The 20,578-nt window shown below is 43.1% G+C and overlaps 1 protein-coding gene across 6 annotated transcripts in view; it reads left to right on the top strand.

Moving 5' to 3' along the window:
- Nucleotides 1-2,123: 2,123 nt before the first annotated feature.
- ADNP2 (ADNP homeobox 2) overlaps nucleotides 2,124-20,578 on the top strand; it is a 32,544-nt gene continuing 14,089 nt past the window's right edge. The window contains exons 1-2 of one of the 6 annotated variants that reach the window (XM_055295550.2): nucleotides 2,124-2,335; nucleotides 10,384-10,504. In XM_055295550.2, coding sequence (XP_055151525.2) covers nucleotides 10,397-10,504 — 108 coding nt within the window. In that variant the 5' untranslated portion in view covers nucleotides 2,124-2,335; nucleotides 10,384-10,396. Of the gene's footprint in view, nucleotides 2,336-2,608; nucleotides 2,875-3,417; nucleotides 3,427-3,455; nucleotides 3,576-10,383; nucleotides 10,505-20,578 lie in introns of those variants that run through there. The other 5 variants (XM_055295543.2, XM_055295605.2, XM_055295614.2 and 2 more) reach the window with 5 other exon arrangements.

Genomic DNA, 20,578 nt, shown 5'->3' with positions numbered 1-20,578 from the left:
TTGGCAGCCAGAAAAATAAAACTGAAACGTAGGAAAGAGACGGAGATACTGGTTTGGAATAGAAATAACAAGGTTTGAATCTGTGGTCGAAATTAACAAAGGAGAAAATGCAGAAAAAAATGAAAGGCGTGGGAGTTCCAATACCCAGCATGGTGCCTGGCACACAGGAAGCGAGTGGCACATATGTGCAGCACCGTGAAGGAAAAAGCCAGCAGGATCCCAGAGAACACCGCGTTCAAGGATGGGCAGGGAAGAGATGCAGGCGAAGGTGAGGAAACAGTTCGTGAGTTTGGAGATGAAAGAGCCCGTTTGGGGAGTAGTGGGGTGGGGGCGGCTTTGTTGGGGGAGGTCTGTAGATTAGGAAACAGTTCCTGAGTTTGGAGATTAAAGAGCCCGTTTGGGGAGTAGTGGTGGGGGCGGCTTTGTGGGGGGAGGTCTGTAGGAAAGGGGAGTTGGTCTGTAGTAACAAATGGAAGAGAGATCCAGAAAGACGAGGCCTAAAATCTGGTTTGGGCTCAACAATTAGGAGGGCACTGGTGACCAAGGCGTTTCTGCAGAGTGGTGAGGGTGGGGGGGTGAGAGGCGTGCAGGGGGCTGAGGAGACAGACACAGGGACTGCTGTTTTGAGAAATGTGATAAAATGAGAGGTCACTAGAGAATCAATGGGAGACTGCAGGCTTTAACTACACTTTTCATCCCACCCATAATTTTGCAAGGAAGATATATAGGGACATCACACCCATTTACCACTGTAACTCAAAATAAAATCTTAACTCGTAAGCAAACATAAAGGGCAAACTCTACTTCAATTATGACTTGTATTCACCTAGGAAAAAAGCAAATTGTGGTCAGGTCATATCGGCCCACCATTTAACACAATTTTAAGACGAATATGGACATTAATTTAGTGCCTATTATGTTTTTAGTCACTGGGCTAAACTGAGCGGATGGACAAGCGGATGGTGACAAGGAGGCTCTGGAGAGGGCTGTGGGCGGAAGGCCCAGCCTGGGCACGGCCTGCCCCGCGGCGGCTGGAGTGGGCCTCAGGGCTGGAGGCTGGCGGCGGGTTGCAGGGGCTCGGCACTCTGGAAGGAGACGTGGCCTTGTGCTGAAAGGGGCACTTGTCCTGCAGAGGGCTTCGCCAAAAAGGAACTGCCTGGAACAGCCACTGAGGGCGCGGCTGAGTTAGGGTCGGGGGAAGGAACACTGGGGGAGAGTTAGGGTCAGAGTCAGGGTTAGTGCTAGGGTGAGATTCAGGTGCAGGGGCAGAATTAGGGTTAAGGTTAGGGGCACTGGGGGAGGCGCCTGTGCTGCCCTCGTGGTTACTCCCACGTGCTCTGGGGCACGAGGGCGTCCGTCAGAGGCCTGGGGACTCCACGGAACGAAGACCTAGAGCCATTTTGAAAGCCCTACTCCATGTTTCCACTCATTTTGAGGAATAAATTATTATTGCTACACAATTGATAAAAACCTGTGCAAAAATGAACTTTTAGGTTAAGAGTTTATACAAATGTATGCAATTAACCCTCTCCCCACACAACTTGTAGTAGATCTAAAAATCAGAATTCTCAAGAAAAGGTGTGATCACTTTCCCACAGGAATGAAGTCAGGAGACCCCAGCTAGTCGGTTCACCAGGATATGCCAATCATGGCACACTTGTCCCAGTTTTGGGAGCCAAAGTTTTGTCTTCCAATGGCAAGGCAGCATTACCACAGTTGGGCTCCCATTGGCTCTGAGATGTGGGCGGGGTCACCACTCCTGGAGCTGCCACTAGCTCCACCCCATTCCATGCAAATGAAGTCAAAGCTGTGGTGAGTCCACGTGACTAGTCACATGGTTGATGACACACTCTCCCCACCCCTTTAGTGACGTCATTGCCCACTCAAACTCTCACGAGAGTTTGCACAGATGTGGAAAGGAGCTGGCAGGGCAGTTCCCTGGGACAGAAGGGAGTCAGGGGGCCCAACAGGGGCCCCCCACTGCCACCCTAGAGCCTCCAGTCCAGCTTTAGCCAGGGGCCCCGGGGGGCCTGTGGGAAGTGCCAGGGGCCCCCAAGCACACTCTGCTCTCATTGGCTGGCTGCGCCTACATGCAAATGAGGGCCAACGTCACTTCCTGAGGCCAATCGAGCGCCATTTTCTCTTTCTGGCTGCGCGGGAGGAGGGAACCAGTCGCGCCGGGGGTGGGCGCGCGCTGAGGCGGGGGTCCCGCCGCGCGGGGCGGAGGCGCGGGCGGGCGCGGGCGGCCCCACGGGACGCGGCTGCGCTCGGCGGAAGACGCGGCAGCCCTGCGAGAGGCAGCAGCCGGGACGCGGTGCTCCTCGGGCGCCAAGCGGTAGGTACGGCCCGGCCCGGCGCGGGCCTGCGCGGCGACGCCCCCTGCCCAGGTCCTGGCCCCCGCCCCAGTTTGGCCCCCTCCGAGTCCCGCCCTCGCCGGTACCCAGCCCACACCCACGCCCGCCGCCTGCCCTGTGGCCGCCTCGGGAATCCCGGGACGTTCTCAGGGCGCGGGTTCGCGGCCCAAACGGCGCCCGTCGACCCCCGACGCGCCCGTTGCCCGCCCCGCCCGCCGCCGGTCACGTGGGAGCGGGGGCCGCCCCGGGAGGGCGGAGTAAGGGATGGGGACCTGAGGGGAGAGTAGGAATAGGGGAAAGACGAGGACGGAGACCGAGGGAGAGAGGGGGGACTGGTGAAGGGAGCGAGGAGTAGAGAGAGAGGGAACGGGGATGGACAAGAAGAAGAGAAGGGGCAAGGAGCTGTGGCGACCGCTGTAAGGACCCCAGAAACGCCCCGCCCTCTGGCCCGCCCGCCGCATCCCCGAGACCGGGTTCTCCTGGAAGCTTCTCTCTGGAGGAGCGTTGAGTGACGGCAAATGTAGGGCAGGAGCTGACGGTGACACCTAAATCTGTCCAGATTTTTTTTCCCCTAGAAAGGTTTGACGAACAGCTGATAACGGGGCCCTGTTTCTTCATCGTTGAGCTTTTGATGCGAATATCAATAATTGATATGCAGATGTTGACTTTAACATTACTTTTCATCTGCCGTTGCTGGTTGCGTTGAAATAGATTCCGTTTACAAAATTTCTACCACAGTTGGCTTTGGAATGTTAATTTTAACTGCCCTTTTAAATATTGTACAGATGCAGAATGAGAAATAATTAAATATTTTAAGTAGTTTATTTGAACAGAAGACTTGCCTGAGTGCTTAAAACTTACTCTATTTGCACGGGTAATCGCTGCCTCTTGGGATATTGAGGAATATACTGGCTGTGGAGGAGTGGGGTGGGGGAGGAGAAACTGGTAAGCAGGTAACTGACAATGCAGATTGGCAAGTGGGGCAGCAGATATTTGTAGAGTACTGTGGGCATCTGCCACGCAGAGGCTTTATCAAAAGAGGGGGTTTGGAGTCTGGGTACCATTTGTGGAGGTGAGCATTAGTGGGAGAGAGGACCACACGTAAAAAGAGTTGTGTAAAGTACATGTTCAGCTGTGTTTGGAAGTCGGTAATGTATGTGTAACTTATTTAAAGATGTTCCTGGAGAGTTGGCCATGTACGAGTGTGTTTTAATATTTCGGGTAAGTTTCGGTTAGAGTTAGGACTTCACTGTGAAGACAGCATTGAGCCCGTCGTCCTTAAACATGAAGTGACAGATGTGTGTTAAGAAAGGAAGTACAGGAGTGGATATGAGACAAGAGGTTGTCCTACCGGCCGTCTAGTTGAGGGGAGGAACAATGAGGGTTAGGACATGTCTGAAAGGAGTTGATCACTGTTTATGGGGGAAGATGACAGCTATGTTAAGATTTTTAGCTGCAGAGATTCTGGGATTTGGGAGACACCTTTTTAATTTGAACCCAAGTTTGCAATATGCTGTTGGTTAATTTATGATTGCCCTCTTAAGTTCACCAGCAGCATATTGCAAACTTGGTTTCTGCCCTGCCCTTCACCCTCTGGCTATCCTAGACCTGTTAGGGCAATGTGTTACATAGGTGGAAACAGGTATCTCCCAGTGATTTGAACCCAGATCTGCTGAATATATGATCCAAGTATTCTGTTTTTAAAGTTGCTTTTTAAAAAGTCCTGTATTCCAATAGTTGAGACATTTCATTTAGTTTTTTGGAGTTAATTAATAGCAAACTCAGTGCTTATGTGCTGTTTTGCATGTATTAACTCATTTATCTTCATAGCTACTCTGTGAATTAGGTCATACTCGCCCTGTTTTACAGAAGAGCCAGCTAAGGCCTGGAGAGAGTAAGTGATTTCCTGAAGATTACACAGCTCATAAACAGTGGAGCTGATGTAAACCCAGGCACACAACTCCAAAATCCTTTTTGGTGACCATCGTTTTGTGCGATTTCACAGGAACTAAAAAAAGTTCTGTGGCTTAAAAAGTATTGTTTATTACTGTATTACCTGAATGCCTTTTTTTTTTTCTTTGAGGCGGAGTTTTGCTCTGTCGCCCAGGCTGGAGTGCAGTGGTGTGATCTCGGCTCACTGCAACCTCGGCCTCCCGGGTTCAAGCGATTCTCCTGCCTTAGCGTCCCGAGTAGGACCCGGCTAATTTTTTTTTGTGATTTTAGTGGAGACAGAGTTTCACCATATTGGTCAGGCTGGTCTCCAACTCCTGACCTCAGGTGATCCGCCCGCCTCAGCCTCCCAAAGTGCTGGGATTACAGGTGTGAGCCACTGCACCCGGCCAACTTTTTTTTTTAGAATGTATTTTTTTTCTGTAATAGAATATCCTTAAGAGATCATTATACTAAAAAATCCCCAGAGAAATCCTTTATGTACCCTTTTGGGAAATAATATTTTCCTGTGCATATCAGTGGAATTTTATGGTAGGTCCTTGCCTACCACAAACATTAGGAATTGAGATTTATTTTGAATTGAAATTGATAGGTTAGTGCATGATATATAGGTTGGTGCATGATATGGAAACAGTTGGCCGCCCTGGTTAGCCTGCTGTTTTCTAATGGTGAAAATACAGATTTTACTGAGCCCTAAGAATCTGTGGAGAACAGTATCTATAGAGGATCTATAAATATGAAAACAATGAACTGTTTCCTAGTTAATTCATCCACTGGGCATTTTATATGGAATATTTTATCTTAGGATTGATAAATTATGCTATAAGAATGGATCTAAGAATGAATAAATTGTGGTAGCTTAGAATGGATAAATTATGGGTAAAAGTCAGCTTCCCTTCCCCAAAGTGGTTGGCAACAGTATGAAACCTGTAATTTACTTGCATTTTATCTTTTATCCTTTGTTGGTTTCCCCAAAGCAGTTAGGAAACTGCTAAAAAAAAAAAAAAGGGAAACTTCTCCCCCACCCTTTTTTTTAAATGAAAAGATATTTGTGTGCTTGTGTTTTGTTTTGTTTAGAAGGGCCGCAATAACGATGAAGGAATGGGAGCGTTTTCATTTGAGAATAAAAAGTTCCTATTCTTCAAATTCAAGGGAAAAGAAATAAAAAAATGACAACTCCTTGGCCCTAGTCCCAAGCCTTGAACAAGTAACCACAGACCCCTGCCCAATCTCTGAGAGCCTCATTTTAGTAACCCCTTTCTGAAGTTCATGTATGTACAACCATGCTTACATGAATCAGCCAATCCCCAATCACTCTGCTTTTAAAAGTCCATCAGTCTTTGTATTCCAGGCTTCTCAAAACTCTGTGATAAGATCAGCTCTTGCTGTGTGAGTTGAGATTTTCTTAGAAGCAGTAAATTTAGCTTCCCTGTTTCAGATACATGTGGATGATGGTCCCTACTTTAGACAATACTGTTTTGTCAGCCAGCTTTTGGAGAAGAACCCCAGAGGATAGAGAGGATAGTGGAACTTTAAGGAGGAAATGAAATCAAGTCTGATACAGTCCGTGGAAAGCAGCTAACAAAATTTTCGTTGAGTTTTGCTCTGACCAAAGAAGCTGGACTGGGCCAGAAAGTGACCTTGAGCTTAGTGTTTAGAAATGCATAATGAGGTTATGGCAGCTCTTGTGTGGGAGTGTAAGCTTTTGAAGGCTAGAACCCAAATCAGTGCATTTTATTAAAGAAAATTTTTAAACTTAAAATTTTATAAAGAAAATTTTTAAATTTTATATCCTCCCAGTTCTACAATGCTAATGATCCTTAAATCTCTCCTTTTGCCGAGACCAGGATACATTTTTCACATAGATAACTTTGAAAAGAAATTTATCCACTCCAAAACAGCTTCTCAAAAACTTGGCGTTTGCTTGTTACCCACCAAAAATTTCTCCCTATTATATGTTAACCCTTTCGGCCTCCCACTCCTTTACCAGTTTGATTCCAGTCCACCTTTTTGGTTTTACTTTTGCCAAATAAACTCAGACTTTTCCTCCTTTACCTCAATAATTTTTTGATGCTAATTTATTCACCTTGTATGTCTTGGGCACCAGCTTTCCATAGCCATTTCCTGTTTAGAACCCCCTTGCACTTTCTGCATATCTTACGGTTCTTATCCTGTTTTATTTTATATCTTTTGTTCATTTAATGAACATTTGCTATGTACTGTGCTCTGTGATGGGACCCTCTCAAGCAAATATAACATGATTTCTGCCCTGGAGTAGTTCAGCCCAATGGGAGAAATGGATATATAAGTAGATAATTGCAACATGGTGAGTTGAGTGCAGTGGAGTGGTATGTGGTTATCGTGCTAAGTCCTAGGAGGGATCACTAAGCCTGTCCTTGGATGGGGGATACAAGAGAGGAATGTAGAAGTAGAATTGCTTACTCAGAAGTTGTCCTTAAAAATCATGAGAGAGCCGGGCATGGTGGTTCATGCCTGTAATCCCCGTACTTTAGAGGCTGAGGGGGAGGATTGCTTGAGCTCAGGAGTTCAAGACCAGCCTGGGTAACTTAGGGAGACCCTGTCTCTACAAAAAATAAAAAAGGTTAGCCAGGTGTGGTGGCATACACCGGTAGTCCAAGCTACTCAGGAGGCTGAGGCAGGAGGATTGCTTGAGCCTGGGAGATTGAGGCTGCAGTGAGCTGTAATCAAGCCACTCCAGCCTGGGTGAAAGAGCAAGACCCTGTCTCAAAAAAAAAAAAAAAAAAAAAAAGTCTTGAGAGGTGTTGCCAAATTACCCTGTAAAAGCATAAAAATTAAAATTTTTCTACTTTTACTACCACCTGATGTTAGTAATCTTAATAGTTACTGTTTTGGTAGTAAAAATTTGACATTTTAAATGGCATTTCTTTAATTATTAATGAAGTTGAATAACCAAATATTTGCCACTTGAATTTGACTAATACTTATTTTAGCTTTTATAGCCTACACATTTAAATGTTTTTTGGAATAGTTGCAGATTTATAGGAAAGTTACAAGTATAGTACAAATGATTTTTTTCCCTGAATCATTTGAGAATAAGTTGCCAAAAAAGTTGCCACATTACCCTAAATACTACAAACAAGAACATTCTCCTACATATCCATAACAAAACCATCAAAATCAGGAAATCACTACATTCGAGCGGGTTATAGTCTATATAACTGTATAGATTATCACTGTATACCAAACCACCCCAAACTTACTGGAGTAAGACATTTTATTTAAAAAGCTCATCAGTTCTCTGGGTCAGTTCTATTTAGACAGGGAAGAGAGATGGTTTTTTTCTGGTCCACAGTGTGGCCTCATCTGCGAAGACTCAAAGGCAGGGAGTGACTTGACAGCTAGGGCTGGAACCCTCAAGAAACATCTTCGCTCCCATGCTAGTAGTTGATGTGGAACACCTCTCCGTGGTGTCTCTGTGGGCTAGCTGGCACTTTCTACACATGTGGTATCTAGATTCTGAGCATGATCATCCTGAGAGAGCTATGTGGCATTTTTATGATCTAGTCTTGGAATTCTCATGGCGTTATTTCCTGCATGCTTGATTGGTTAAGGCAGCCACAAAGTTCTGCCCAAAGGTCAAGAGGAGGGGACATAGGTGCTGCCACTTTTGGGAGGAGTGTTAGGGCCATATTGTAAGAGCATATGGGTTGGAAGGTATTGTGTGTTTGGAAAATTCACTTTGCCACAGGTTATATCTGTTACTTGATGTATGCCCACATTGTCTCGTATCTGGCCTAGGGGAGCCCTTTCAAGCTGATTACTTTTGTGTTCTGTTGACATGCCTCGTTGAGCAGCTGCTTTATATTCTGGCACAGGATGTTCTAGGCTCATCTTGTCTTTACCATGCTCCAGCCATTTTTCCTAGGGTTCTTTTTAAAGGAAAGCGGTATTTAGGAATTAAGGTTTGAACCTTAGTTGTGCCCACTGCTACTGGGGTGTATAACTGCATCCAGGCACACTCAGTGGGCAGAGCTATGAATGTATGTATGTATATGGACACACACTCTCAAACTATCTCTATTCTTATATCTCTGTGTTGAAAACAATGAGTTCACTTCAGTAACCCCTAGTCTGGTCAGGTACTACAGGGTTTATTATAATTTTATGCCTTTTTAGATATTGTTTTAAACAGCTTGAGATATAATTTACGTACCATACAATTCACCAATTTGAAGTGTACAGTGAATGGCTATGGGCTTATTCACATTGCATATACATCACCACAGTTGAGTTCAGAACGAAGAAGCCCTGCTTCCATCACTTCTCAGTTCTCCCAGCCCTGGCAGCCACTGTTGTGCTTTTTTTTTCTGGGGACGGAGTTTCGCTCTTATTGCTTAGGCTGGAGTGCAGTGGCGCGACCTCGGCTCACTGCAACCTCTGTCTCCCAGGGTCAAGCGATTCTCCTGCCTCAGCCTCCCGAGTAGCCGAGATTACAGGCGCCGAGCTAATTTTTTGGATTTTTAATAGAGACGGGGCTTCACCATGTTGGCCAGGCTGGTCTTGAACTCCTGACCTCAGGTGATCCACCCACCTTGGCTTCCCAAAGTGCTGGGATTACAGGTGTGAGCCACTGCGCTCGGCCCACTGTTGTGCTTTCTGTGGATTTGCCTGTTCTGGACACTTCACATAAATAGAATCATACAATATATGGTCCTTGTGTCTGGCTTCTTTTACTTAGCATATTTCCAGTTTGTCCATATTGTAGCATGTATGTATTTCATTTCTTTTATGGCCAAATAATATATTGTATGGATATGCCACATTTTATTTATCCAGTCATCAGTTTATCAACTGCCCCAATTCAGGGGCATTTGGGTTTTTTACACATTTTGGTGATTGAATAGTGTTGTCATGAACATCCTTATATAAGTTTTTGTGTGGATGTATGCTTTTCATTTCTCTTGAGTGGAATTGCTTGTTCGTATGTTACCTATATTTTTAATCTTCTGTGGGACAGCCAGACTGTTTTCAGGCACACACCAGGACTGGCTGCACTGGTTTACGTTACTGTTAGGGATGTATGAGAGTTCCAGTTTCTCCACGTCCTTGCCAACACGTTCCCTTGTTTTTCTCTTTATAGATATCCTGATGGGCATAGTATCTCTTTGTGGTTTTGATTTGCATTTCTCCAAATGGCTAATGATGTTGAGCATTTTTTTTTGTTTTGTTTTGTTTTGTTTTAAGACAGGGTCTTACTCTGTTGCTCAGGCTGGAATATAGTGGCATGATCAGACTCACTGCAGCCTTGACCTCCTGGGCTCAGGTGATCCCCTCACCTCAGCCTCCTGGATAGCTGGGACTACAGGTGCGCACCAGGATGCCCGGCTAATTTTTGTATTTGTTGTAGAGGCAGGGTTTCACCATGTTGCCCTGGCTGGTCTTCAACTCCTGAGCTCAAACAGTCTGCCTGATCCTGAGGTGCTGGAATTACAGGCGTGAGCCACTGTGCCCTGCCTGAGCATCTTTTCATGTACCTTAATGGACATTTTTCTTTGGAGAAGTGTCTGTGATCCTTTGCCCATGTGTAAACTGGGCTGTCTGTGTTTTAATTATTGAGATACCAGAGTTGTCTGTATTCTGCATGTAAGTTCCTTATTAGAAAGAAATAATGGTTTGCAAATATTTTCTCCCGTTTTGTGGGTTTTTTGCCTTTTTTGATGGTGTCATTTGAAGCATAAAAATTTTTAATTTTGGTTAAGTCCACCATACCTATTTTTTCTTTCATTACTGGTGCTGTTTGGTGTCCTATCTAGGAATTCCTTGCCGCATCTAAGGTCATCAATGTTTATGCTTACGTTTTCTTAGAGTTTTACAGTTTTAGGTCTTACATATAGGTGTGTGATCCACTTTTGAGTTAATTTTTGTATATGGTGTAAGGAAGAGGTCAGCCTCATTTGCATATGAATGTTCACTCGTTCTACAACAGTTGGTTGAAAATTATACTCTATTCCTAGTGTTTTACCAACCCTGTCAAAAAATGTATTTTTGTGTTTTATATACATGTACTTATTACAGTTTTGTTTTCTTTCCTTTTAAGGAAAATTTCAAAAATGTTTCAAATTCCTGTGGAAAATCTTGACAACATCAGAAAGGTGCGAAAAAAGGTGAAAGGTATTCTTGTGGATATTGGGCTTGACAGCTGCAAGGAGTTACTGAAGGTAAGAGGACATAAGTAGCCAATTGAAATATGGAGGTGAGATTTGAACTGGGGTTTTTGAAGAGTGGGTAAGATTCCTCAAAATGGAAATTGCTGTTATACTTCAGATGGCTGTGTGAAAGCCTCATTAGTACTTATTTATGTCTTTATGACATAAAGTGAGCTATTTAAGCTGTTCAGGTTTTTAAGCTACTTTAAGGAGGGGATTTTTCTAGTCATTAGTTATTAAAAAATTGTTTTTGATGTTTGAGGGAAATGTGATTTATTTGTTATTTTAGCAAAAGAAAACTAACTTAATTTCCCAGTATTGTTAGAGCAATCAACAAATGGGCATGCATAAATGAAATGATAGGGGGTTTTTTTTTTTTTAATCCTGATTTGTGTAGTTGTATATGTGATCTCAGAAAAGTTTTCCTAAAATTTTGTCTGTCCTTATAACATTGAGAATATATAGTCGGCATATATAGTTCTAAACAATGTTAAATAAAAGTTGTTGTATATCCTGGCCAGGCATGGTGGCTCACGCCTGTAATCTCAGCACTTTGGGAGGTCAAGGTGGATGGATCACTTGAGGTCAGGAGTTCAAGACCAGCCTGGCCAACATGGTGAAACCCTGTCTCTACTGGAAATACAAAAATTAGTTGGGTGTGGTGGCGGGTGCCTGTAGTTGCAGCTGCTCAGGAGGCTGAGGCACAAGAATTGCTTGAACCTGGGTGGCAGAAGTTGCAGTGAGCCGAGATAGCACCACTGCACTCCAGCCTGGGTGACAGAGTGAGTGAGACTCTGTCTCAAAAAAAAAAAAAAAAAAAAGTTCTTACATATCCTTGTAGTCATTGGTAATGATATTTTTGTCTCGTCTAATCATTTACTGCCTTGCTTTCCCCTTCATTAATAAATCTAGTCTAGGATCAGGTATGTATTTGGTTGTCATGTCTCTTTAGTCTCCTTTTGAGGTCAATTCAATCTTTTAAGGTGGAATTCTGTTAGGAAATTTGTTTTATTTTTAGGTAACATGTCAGTAACAACGAAAGTTTCTCATCCTAGAGTCCTTTGTTTTTGACTTGACTGGAACTGAACATTGCTCATGAACTTTTGCTTCCTTAGCCTGAGAATGTGTTTACTCATCTGAATTTCTTCACGACTGTTTACTTTTTTTTTTTCCAAGACTTCACCAATGCAGAGATATGGTACTTCACAAAGGAAAATTAAGAGATTTGAATGGCTTAAAACTGTTAGTTAGATTAACTGTTGAATTAATAAAACTATTTTGGGGAGAAAATTTTATTTGTAATTTGGCCTATATATTATGAAATTTTTGAAAATTCAAGTAATACAGAAGTTTTTTATAGAAAAATTAGAAAACAGACACAGAAACAAGACAGTAAGACTCACTCGTAAACCATTACCCTGAAATATCCAGAATTAACGTTGTTATATATCTATAGATTTTTAAAAACGGGATATATTCACGTTTTTTTTCTTAAAAGGATATAATCAAATTGTATAAGATACTGTACTAGCTGTTGTTTTTCACTGAACCGCATAGTAAGAACCTTTTTCCATGTCAAGTGCATTTATTCTTAATCCACCACAGCAATTAGAGGTCTTTGTTTTCAAGCAGCAGAAACCAATCTGACCAATTTACACAAAAGGAGATTTATTGGAAGCCTCTTGCGGGGCTTAGGCAGGAGAATGGCGTGTACCCGGGAGGCGGAGCTTGCAGTGAGCTGAGATGGCGCCACTGCACTCCAGCCTGGGCAACAGAGAGACTCTGTCTCAAAAAAAAAGAAAAAATCCAAGCTGACTGGAGAACCAACCCTGTAAAGAGAAAGAACCAAGGGAACTACCTGTCCATCGTCCTCACTGCTGCCTTGCTCTGTATTTCAGATTTCAGAGTGATATGTTGCTCTGCCTTCTCGTAAGATTTACACAGCACATGTGACTTCAATCTTAGCAAGAGTTAACACCTCCATTAGGAGGCTGTTCTTGTCAATAGCCTGGCTGAGAAAAGTAAGCCCTAGGAAAGGTAGACTCTTCCACGAATCTAATATTTTCTAAACTATATCTAAACCCTGCTATGCATAGAAACTCTTCAGGAGTTGTTTTTTATAGAAATTAACATCTGATCGGAAATTAACATTGAATCTGGGATGGGCGAGGGACCCTTGTCAAGTTGCCTGCCAAACATATCTTGGTGCTGCCAGTGCAGGACACGGATGGTTGCCACCTTGCTGCACACCGAGATGCCACAGCAAGTGTATTCAGCCACCTCCCCGCCAACCCCCAATCTGTGCCAGTCCCCAACTTGGGGCTACAGTGGAATGTGGACCTCTTGACAACTTGGTACGGTCCCAGGTGGAAGATGTGAGTGAGAGAGTGGTTATAGGGTTGGGGACTGGGAGGAAGGCTGAGGCCAGGTGGGCTTTGGGGTGAGGGCAAGGCAGAGAGCAGTATCAGACCTGGCCCTGGAAAGGGTAAAGGAGGCAGACCATGTGTGAGCTGAGGCTCCAAGCCCTTGGCATATGCTCCATGTCCCATCAGAGTTCGCTTTTATAATATAAAACACAAATTCAAAGATAGATTGTTAAGAATTCACGATGGTTACCACTGAGCATGAAATCCCTTGAGTGCAGGCGTTGTGCAGCTGTGCTAGTTGCATGCCCATGGAGCCAGCCCTGACTGGTATATTCTTTCCTTTTTTTTTTTTTTTTTTTTTTTTTGAGACAAGGTGTCGCTCTTTTACCCAGGCTGGAGTGCAGTGGTACAATCACGGCTCACTGCAGTCTCGATTTCCTGGGCTCAGATGATCCTCCCAACTCAGCTTTCTGAGTAGCTGGCACTATAGGTGCGTACCACCACACCTGGGTAATTTTTTTTTTTTTGTATTTTTTATTGAGTCGTGGTTTCTCCATGTTGCTCAGGCTGGTCTCGAACTCCTGGGCTTAAGTGATCCACTTGCCTTGGCCTCCCAGAGTGCTGGGATTATATGTGTGGGCCACTGCACCTGGCCCATGACTGGTATTTTCTTTTATTCATTTATTTATTTTTTTTTTTGAGATGGAGTCTCACTCTGACGCCAGGCTGGAGTGCAGTGGTGCGATCTCCGGCTCACTGCAACCTTCGACTCCCTGGTTCAAGTGATTGTCCTGCCTCCGCCTCCTGAGTAGCTGGGATTACAGGCACGTACCACCACGTCCAGCTAATTTTTGTATTTTTAGTAGAGACGGGGTTTCACCATGTTGGCCAGGATGGTCTCAATCTGTTGGTGGACATTTGGATTGATTCCACCTTTGGGCTCTTGTGAATAATGCTGCAATGAACATTGGTGCACAAGTATTTGAGTCACTGTTTTCAGTTGTTTTGGGTGTATATACCTAGGAGTGGAATTTTTGGGTCATATAGTTATTCTGTTTACTTTTTCAAAGAACTGCCAAACTTTTCACAGTGAAAGTGCACCATTTTACATTCCTACCAGAAGTGTACAAGAATTAAATCTGTTCACATCATTACCAGCACTTATTTTTTTCTCCTTCCTCCCTTCCCTTCCTTTCTCCCTCCCTGCTTCCTTCCCTCTGTCCCTTTTCCTTTTCTTTTCTCCCTCCCTCACTTGCCATCCTAATAGTGGAATCTCATGGTGGTTTTGATTTGCCTTTCCGTAGACAAATGAGTTTCAGCATCTTTTCATGTGCTTACAAGCCATTTGTATGTCTTCTTTGGAAAAATGCCTGTTGGCAGGTTCTTTGCCTGTTTTTTAATTGGGTTGTTTGTCTTTATGTTGTCGAAATGCAGTAATTTCCTTATTCTGGGTGTTAAACCGTTACCAAATATGTGAGTTGCATATATTTTTTTCTACAGGTTGTCTTTTTACTTTCTTGATAACATCTTTTGATGCACAAAAGTTGTTGATTTGGATGAAGTCCAATTTATCTATTTTTTCTTTTGTTGTTGGTGTTTTTTATTTCATATCTAAGAATCCATTGCCAAGTCCAAGGTCATGAAAATTTTCTCCTATGTTTTTCCTAAGAGTTTCATGGTTGTAGTTCTCATGTTAGGTCGCTGATCTATTTTGAGTTAATTCTTATATATTGTCTTAAGTAGGAGTCCGGTTTCATTCTCTTACATATAGATAGAAATTCAGTTGTTTCAGCACCATTTCTTCTAGAGACTGTTTGTTCCCTATTGAATGGACTTGGCACCCTTATTGAAAATCAGTTGGTCCTGGATATATGGGTTTATTTCCATACTCTCAGTTCTGTTCCATTGATCTATATGTCTATCCTTATACCAATCCTATACTGTTTTTGTTTTTTTTTTTGAGACTGAGTCTTGCTCTGTCACCCAGGCTGGAGTGCAGTGGCGTGATCTTGGCTCACTGCAACCTCTGCCTCCCGGGTTCAAGAAGTGATTCTCCTGCCTCAGCCTCTCGAGTAGCTGAGATTACAGGTGCCTACCATCACGTCTGGCTAATTTTGTATTTTTAGTAGAGACGGGGTTTCGTCATGTTGGCCAGGCTGATCTCGAACTCCCAACCTCAAGTGATCCACCCACCTCAGCCGCCCGAAGTGCTGGAATTACAGACGTGAGCCACTGTGCCCGGCACCTATACTGTTTTGATTTAAACAAATACTAAGTTTTATAATAAGTTTTGAAATTGGGAAGTGTGAGTCTTCCAACTGTATTCTTTATTTCAGTATTGTTCTGGCTTTTTGGAGCCCCTTGTAATTTCATATGAATATGAGGATAGACTTTTCCGTTTCTGCAAAGAAGACTGTTGGAACTTTGGTAAGGATTGTGTTTGACATTACTTTGGGGATTATTGACATCTTAACAACATTGTCTTCCTATTTATGAACATACTCTGTTTCTTTAGGCCCTTAATTTCTTTGGACAGTGCTTTGTAGTTTCATTGTGTAAGTCTTTCACTTCTTTGGTTAAATTCATGCAATAAACTCATAGGTATTTTGTTATAAGTGGAATTGTGTTCTTAATTTCCTGTTCAGATTTTTCAGTGCGGATGTATAGAAACAACTGATTTTTGTGTATTGATCTTGAATCATGCAACTTTGCTGCATTTGTCATTAGCTCTGGTAGTTTCTTGTAGATTCTTTGGGATTTTCTATATGTAGAATCATGCATTCTGCAAATAAGGTTTTACTTCTATTTTCAGTTAGGATGCCTTTTATTTTTTGCCTCATTGCTCTGTTTAGAACGTCCAGTACAATATCTTGTGGCAGCGATGAAGGTGGGGGTCCTTGTCTTGTTCCTGATATTAGGAGGAGAGTTTTTGGTCTTTTACCATTGAATATGATGTTAATGGGTTTCTCAGAAATGCCCTTTGTCTTGTTGAGAGTCCCTTCAATTCCTAGTTTTGAGTGATTTTTGTTTTTTAATCATGAAAAGGTGTTGGATTTTATCAGATCCCTTCTTTTTGCCAATTGTGATAACCATGTGATTTTTTTTTCCCCGTGCTTCATTCTACTAATGTGGTGAATTACATTGATGGATTTTCTTATGTTGAAGCCCCCTTGCATTCTTGGGATGGAATGCACTCACTTGGTCGTGGTGTATAATTGTTTTAATACACTGTTGAATTTGGTTTGCTAGTATGTTGTTAAGGATTTTTCATCTGTGTTCATAAGGAATATTGGTTTGTAATTTTCTTGTAATGTTTTTATTTGGCCCTGGTATCAGGGAAGTGCTGGCTTCAAGAATGAGTTAGAAGTTGTTCCCTCCTCTTTTTTTTTTTTCTTTTTTTTTTTGTTTTTTGAGAGGGAGTTTCGTTCTTATTGCCCAGGCAGGAGTGCAGTGGCGCAGTCTCAGCTCACCACAACCTCCGCCTCACAGGCCAAGTGATTTTCCTGCCTCAGCCTCCCCAGTAGCTGAGATTCAGGCATGCGCCACCACACCCAACTAATTTTTGTATTTTTAGTAGAGACGGGTTTCTCCTTGTTGGTCAGGCTGGTCTCGAACTCCCGACTTCAGGTGATCTGCCCACCTCAGCCTCCCAAAGTGCTGGGATTACAGGCCTGAGCCACCGCGCCTGGCCCCTTCTCTTCTATTTTTTTGTGGAGAGTTTGAGAAAAATTGATGTTAGTTCTTCTTTAAAAATTTTTTTTTTTTTGGAGACAGAGTCTCGCTCTGTCGCCCAGGCTGGAGTGCAGTGGCATGATCTTAGCTCACTGCAACCTCCGCCTCCCAGGTTCAAGCAATTCTCCTGCCTCAGCTTCCCGAGTAGCTGGGTGTACAGGCGTGCATCACCACGCCCGGCTAATTTTTGTATTTTTAATAGAGGTGGGGTTTCACCATGTTGGCCAGGCTGGTCTTGGACTCCTGACCTCAAATGATTTACCCACCTCGGCGTCCCAAAGAGCTAGGATTACAGGCATGAGCCAGCACGCTCAGCCTTTAAGTATTTTTTAGGATTCACCAGTGAAGCCACCTGTACCTGGACTTTTCTTTGTTAGGAAGTTTTTGGTGATGAATTCAGTCTCTTGTTACAGAAATTTGAAATTTTTCTATTTCTTCATGAGTACGAATCAGTTTTAGGTAATTAATGTCTTTCTAGGAATTTGTCCATTTTATCAAGTTAATTTTGTTTGTTCACATACAATTGTTCCTAGTAATCTCGCTGTCTGTCTCATTTTTCCTGAAATGGAATGAATCATTCTTTGTGGCAGCTCTAGCCCCAGGTTGTTTTACCTGTGTTTCTGACTGACTGGCTATAAACTGGTGTTCCCACAACTCCCTCCTTGGATTTGATTAATTTGTCAGAGTGGCTCACCAAACTCAAGGAAATACTTACTTACATTTACTGGTTTATGACAAAGAAAGGATGTTATAAAGAATCACAGTGAAAGAGATACGTAGGGCAAGGTATAGGGGAAGAGACCAGAGCTTCCAGGCCCTCCACGGGTACTCAACCCTCCAGGAACCTCCATGAGTCCATCTATCCAGAAGACCACCAAACCCAATCCTGCTGGGTTTGGGTTACGCAGGCATGATTGATTAAATCATCTTAACCTTCAGCCCTGCTCCCTTCCCTGGAAGTTAGCTGAAAGTCCCCCACCCTCTAAACTTGCCTTGGTGATAAGCCCCCATCCTGAAGTTACCCAGGGGCTGCCAACCACCAGTCATCTCATTAGCACACAAAAAGACAAAAATTAACATAATTCTGGATATTTCAGGGTAATGGTTTATGCGTGAGTCTTATTTTCTTGTTTCTGTGTCTATTTTCTAATTTTTTTTTTTTCTTTTTTTTTTTTTGAGACGGAGTCTCGCTCTGTCGCCCAGGCTGGAGTGCAGTGGCGCAATCTCGGCTCACTGCAAGCTCCGCGTCCCGGGTTCACGCCATTCTCCTGCCTCAGCCTCTCCGAGTAGCTGGGACTACAGGCGCCCGCCACCACGCCCGGCTAATTTTTTGTGTTTTTTAGTAGAGACGGGGTTTCACCGTGGTCTCGATCTCCTGACCTTGTGATCCGCCCGCCTCGGCCTCCCAAAGTGCTGGGATTACAAGCGTGAGCCACCGCGCCCGGCCTATTTTCTAATTTTTCTATAAAAACTTCTATATTGCTTGAATTTTCAAAAATTTCATAATATATAGGCCCAACTACAAGTTAATCTGACTTAGGAGATTCCACGGGTTTTAGGAGTTGTATGTCAGGAAATAGGGATGAAGACCAAATGTATATTTCAGAATATCATACATGGCATATATTTTTCTATTTTTAAACCTTTAATCCATAATGACTTTATATTTAAAGTTTTAATAGGCAGCATGTAATTGGTCTTGCTTTGTTACCCAACCTGTTAGTCTATGCCTTTTGAGTATCTGGACGCAGGGGTTGGCAAACTGTAGCCCATGGATCAAGTTGGGCTTGCTGTTTTTGTAAATACAGTTTATTGGGGCCAGGTGCAATGGTAATCCCAGCACTTTGGGAGGCTGAAGTGGGAGGATTGCTTGAGGCCAGGAGTTTTAGACCAGTCAGGACAACATAGCAAGACTCTGTCTTTAAAATAATAACCGTTCAGGACATAGGCGTGGGCAAGGACTTCATGTCTAAAACACCAAAAGCAATGGCAACAAAAGCCAAAATTGACAAATGGGATCTAATTAAAGAGCTTCTGCACAGCAAAAGAAACTACCATCAGAGTGAACAGGCAACCTACAGAATGGGAGAAAATTTTTGCAACCTACTCATCTGACAAAGGGCTAATATCCAGAATCTACAATGAACTCAAACAAATTTACAAGAAAAAAACAACCCCATCAAAAAGTGGGCAAAGGACATGAACAGACACTTCTCAAAAGAAGACATTTATGCAGCCAAAAAACACATGAAAAAATGCTCATCATCACTGGCCATCAGAGAAATGCAAATCAAAACCACAGTGAGATACCATCTCACACCAGTTAGAATGGCCATCGTTAAAAAGTCAGGAAACAACAGGTGCTGGAGAGGATGTGGAGAAATAGGAACACTTTTACACTGTTGGTGGGGCTGTAAACTAGTTCAACCATTGTGGAAGTCAGTGTGGCGATTCCTCAGGGATCTAGAACTAGAAATACCATTTGACCCAGCCATCCCATTACTGGGTATATACCCAAAGGACTATAAATCATGCTGCTATAAAGACACATGCACACTTACGTTTATTGCGGCACTATTCACAATAGCAAAGTCTTGGAACCAACCCAAATGTCCAACAACGATAGACTGGATTAAGAAAATGTGGCACATATACACCATGGAATACTATGCAGCCATAAAAAATGATGAGTTCATGTCCTTTGTAGGGACATGGATGAAACTGGAAAACATCATTCTCAGTAAACTATCGCAAGGACAAAAAACCAAACACCGCATGTGCTCACTCATAGGTGGGAATTGAACAATGAGAACTCATGGACACAGGAAGGGGAACTTCACACTCTGGGGACTGTTGTGGGGTGGGGGGAGGGGGGAGGGACAGCATTAGGAGATATACCTAATGCTAAATGACGAGTTAATGGGTGCAGCAAACCAACATGGCACATGGATACGTGTGTAACAAACCTGCACATTGTGCACATGTACCCTAAAACCTAAAGTATAATAATAAAAATAAAATAAAATCTAATCCAAAGGAAAAAATAAAAATAAAATAAAATAATAAATAGGCTGGGTGTGGTGGCTGACGCCTGTAATGCCAGCACTTTGGGAGGCCAAGGTGGGCGGATCACGAGGTCAGGAGATCGAGACCATTCTGGCTAACATGGTGCAACCCCATCTCTACTAAAAATACAAAAAATTAGCCGGGCTTGGTGGCGGGCTCCTTTAGTCCCAGCTACTCTGGAGGCTGAGGCAGGAGAATGGCGTGAACCTGGGAGTCGGAGCTTGCAGTGAGCCGAGAATGTGCCACTGCACTCCAGCCTGGGCGACAGAGCGACACTGTCTCAAAAAGAAAAAAAAAAAACATAAAAAAATAAATTAAAAATGGCCAAGTGTGGTGGTGTGTGCTGGTAGTCTCAGCTACTCAGGAGGTTGAGGTGGGAGGATCCCTTGAGCCCAGGAGTTCGAGGCTGCAATGAGCCATGGTTATACCACTGCACTCCAGCTTGGGTGACAGAGTGAGACCCTGTCTCAAAAAATTAAAAAAACCTTATTGAAATAGCTATTCTCATTAGTTTAATATATTGTCCAAGGCTGCTTTTGTGCACAGTGTGGCAGGATTGAGTAATTGTATCAGAGACTCTATAGGCAGCAAAGCCTAAACTGTTTATTAACCTGTCCTTTACGGAAGAAGTTTGCCAGTCCTTTTTATTTAATGTGATTATTGATATGGTTAGTTTTAAATCTCCCATCTCGGTGTTTGTTTTTTTACTTGTCTCATCTGTTCTTTATTTTTCACTCTTTTTCTGCTCTCTTTTGGATTGAATATTTTTATTCCATTTTATCTCTATTACTGGCTTATTAGCTATACATCTTTCTCTGACTTTCTTAATATATTACTACTTCATCTATGGTATAAGAACCTTAGAGTAGTATGCTTTAATTTCTTCTTCAGCCTTTGTTCTGTTGTTGTTATACATTTTTTC

This window comes from Symphalangus syndactylus, chromosome 1 (genome assembly GCF_028878055.3).
Source record: "Symphalangus syndactylus isolate Jambi chromosome 1, NHGRI_mSymSyn1-v2.1_pri, whole genome shotgun sequence".
In the NCBI taxonomy this organism is placed as follows: Eukaryota; Metazoa; Chordata; class Mammalia; order Primates; family Hylobatidae; genus Symphalangus; species Symphalangus syndactylus.
The sequence above is the reverse complement of the archived record's forward strand: the minus strand, read 5'-3'. Positions and strand labels throughout refer to the sequence as shown.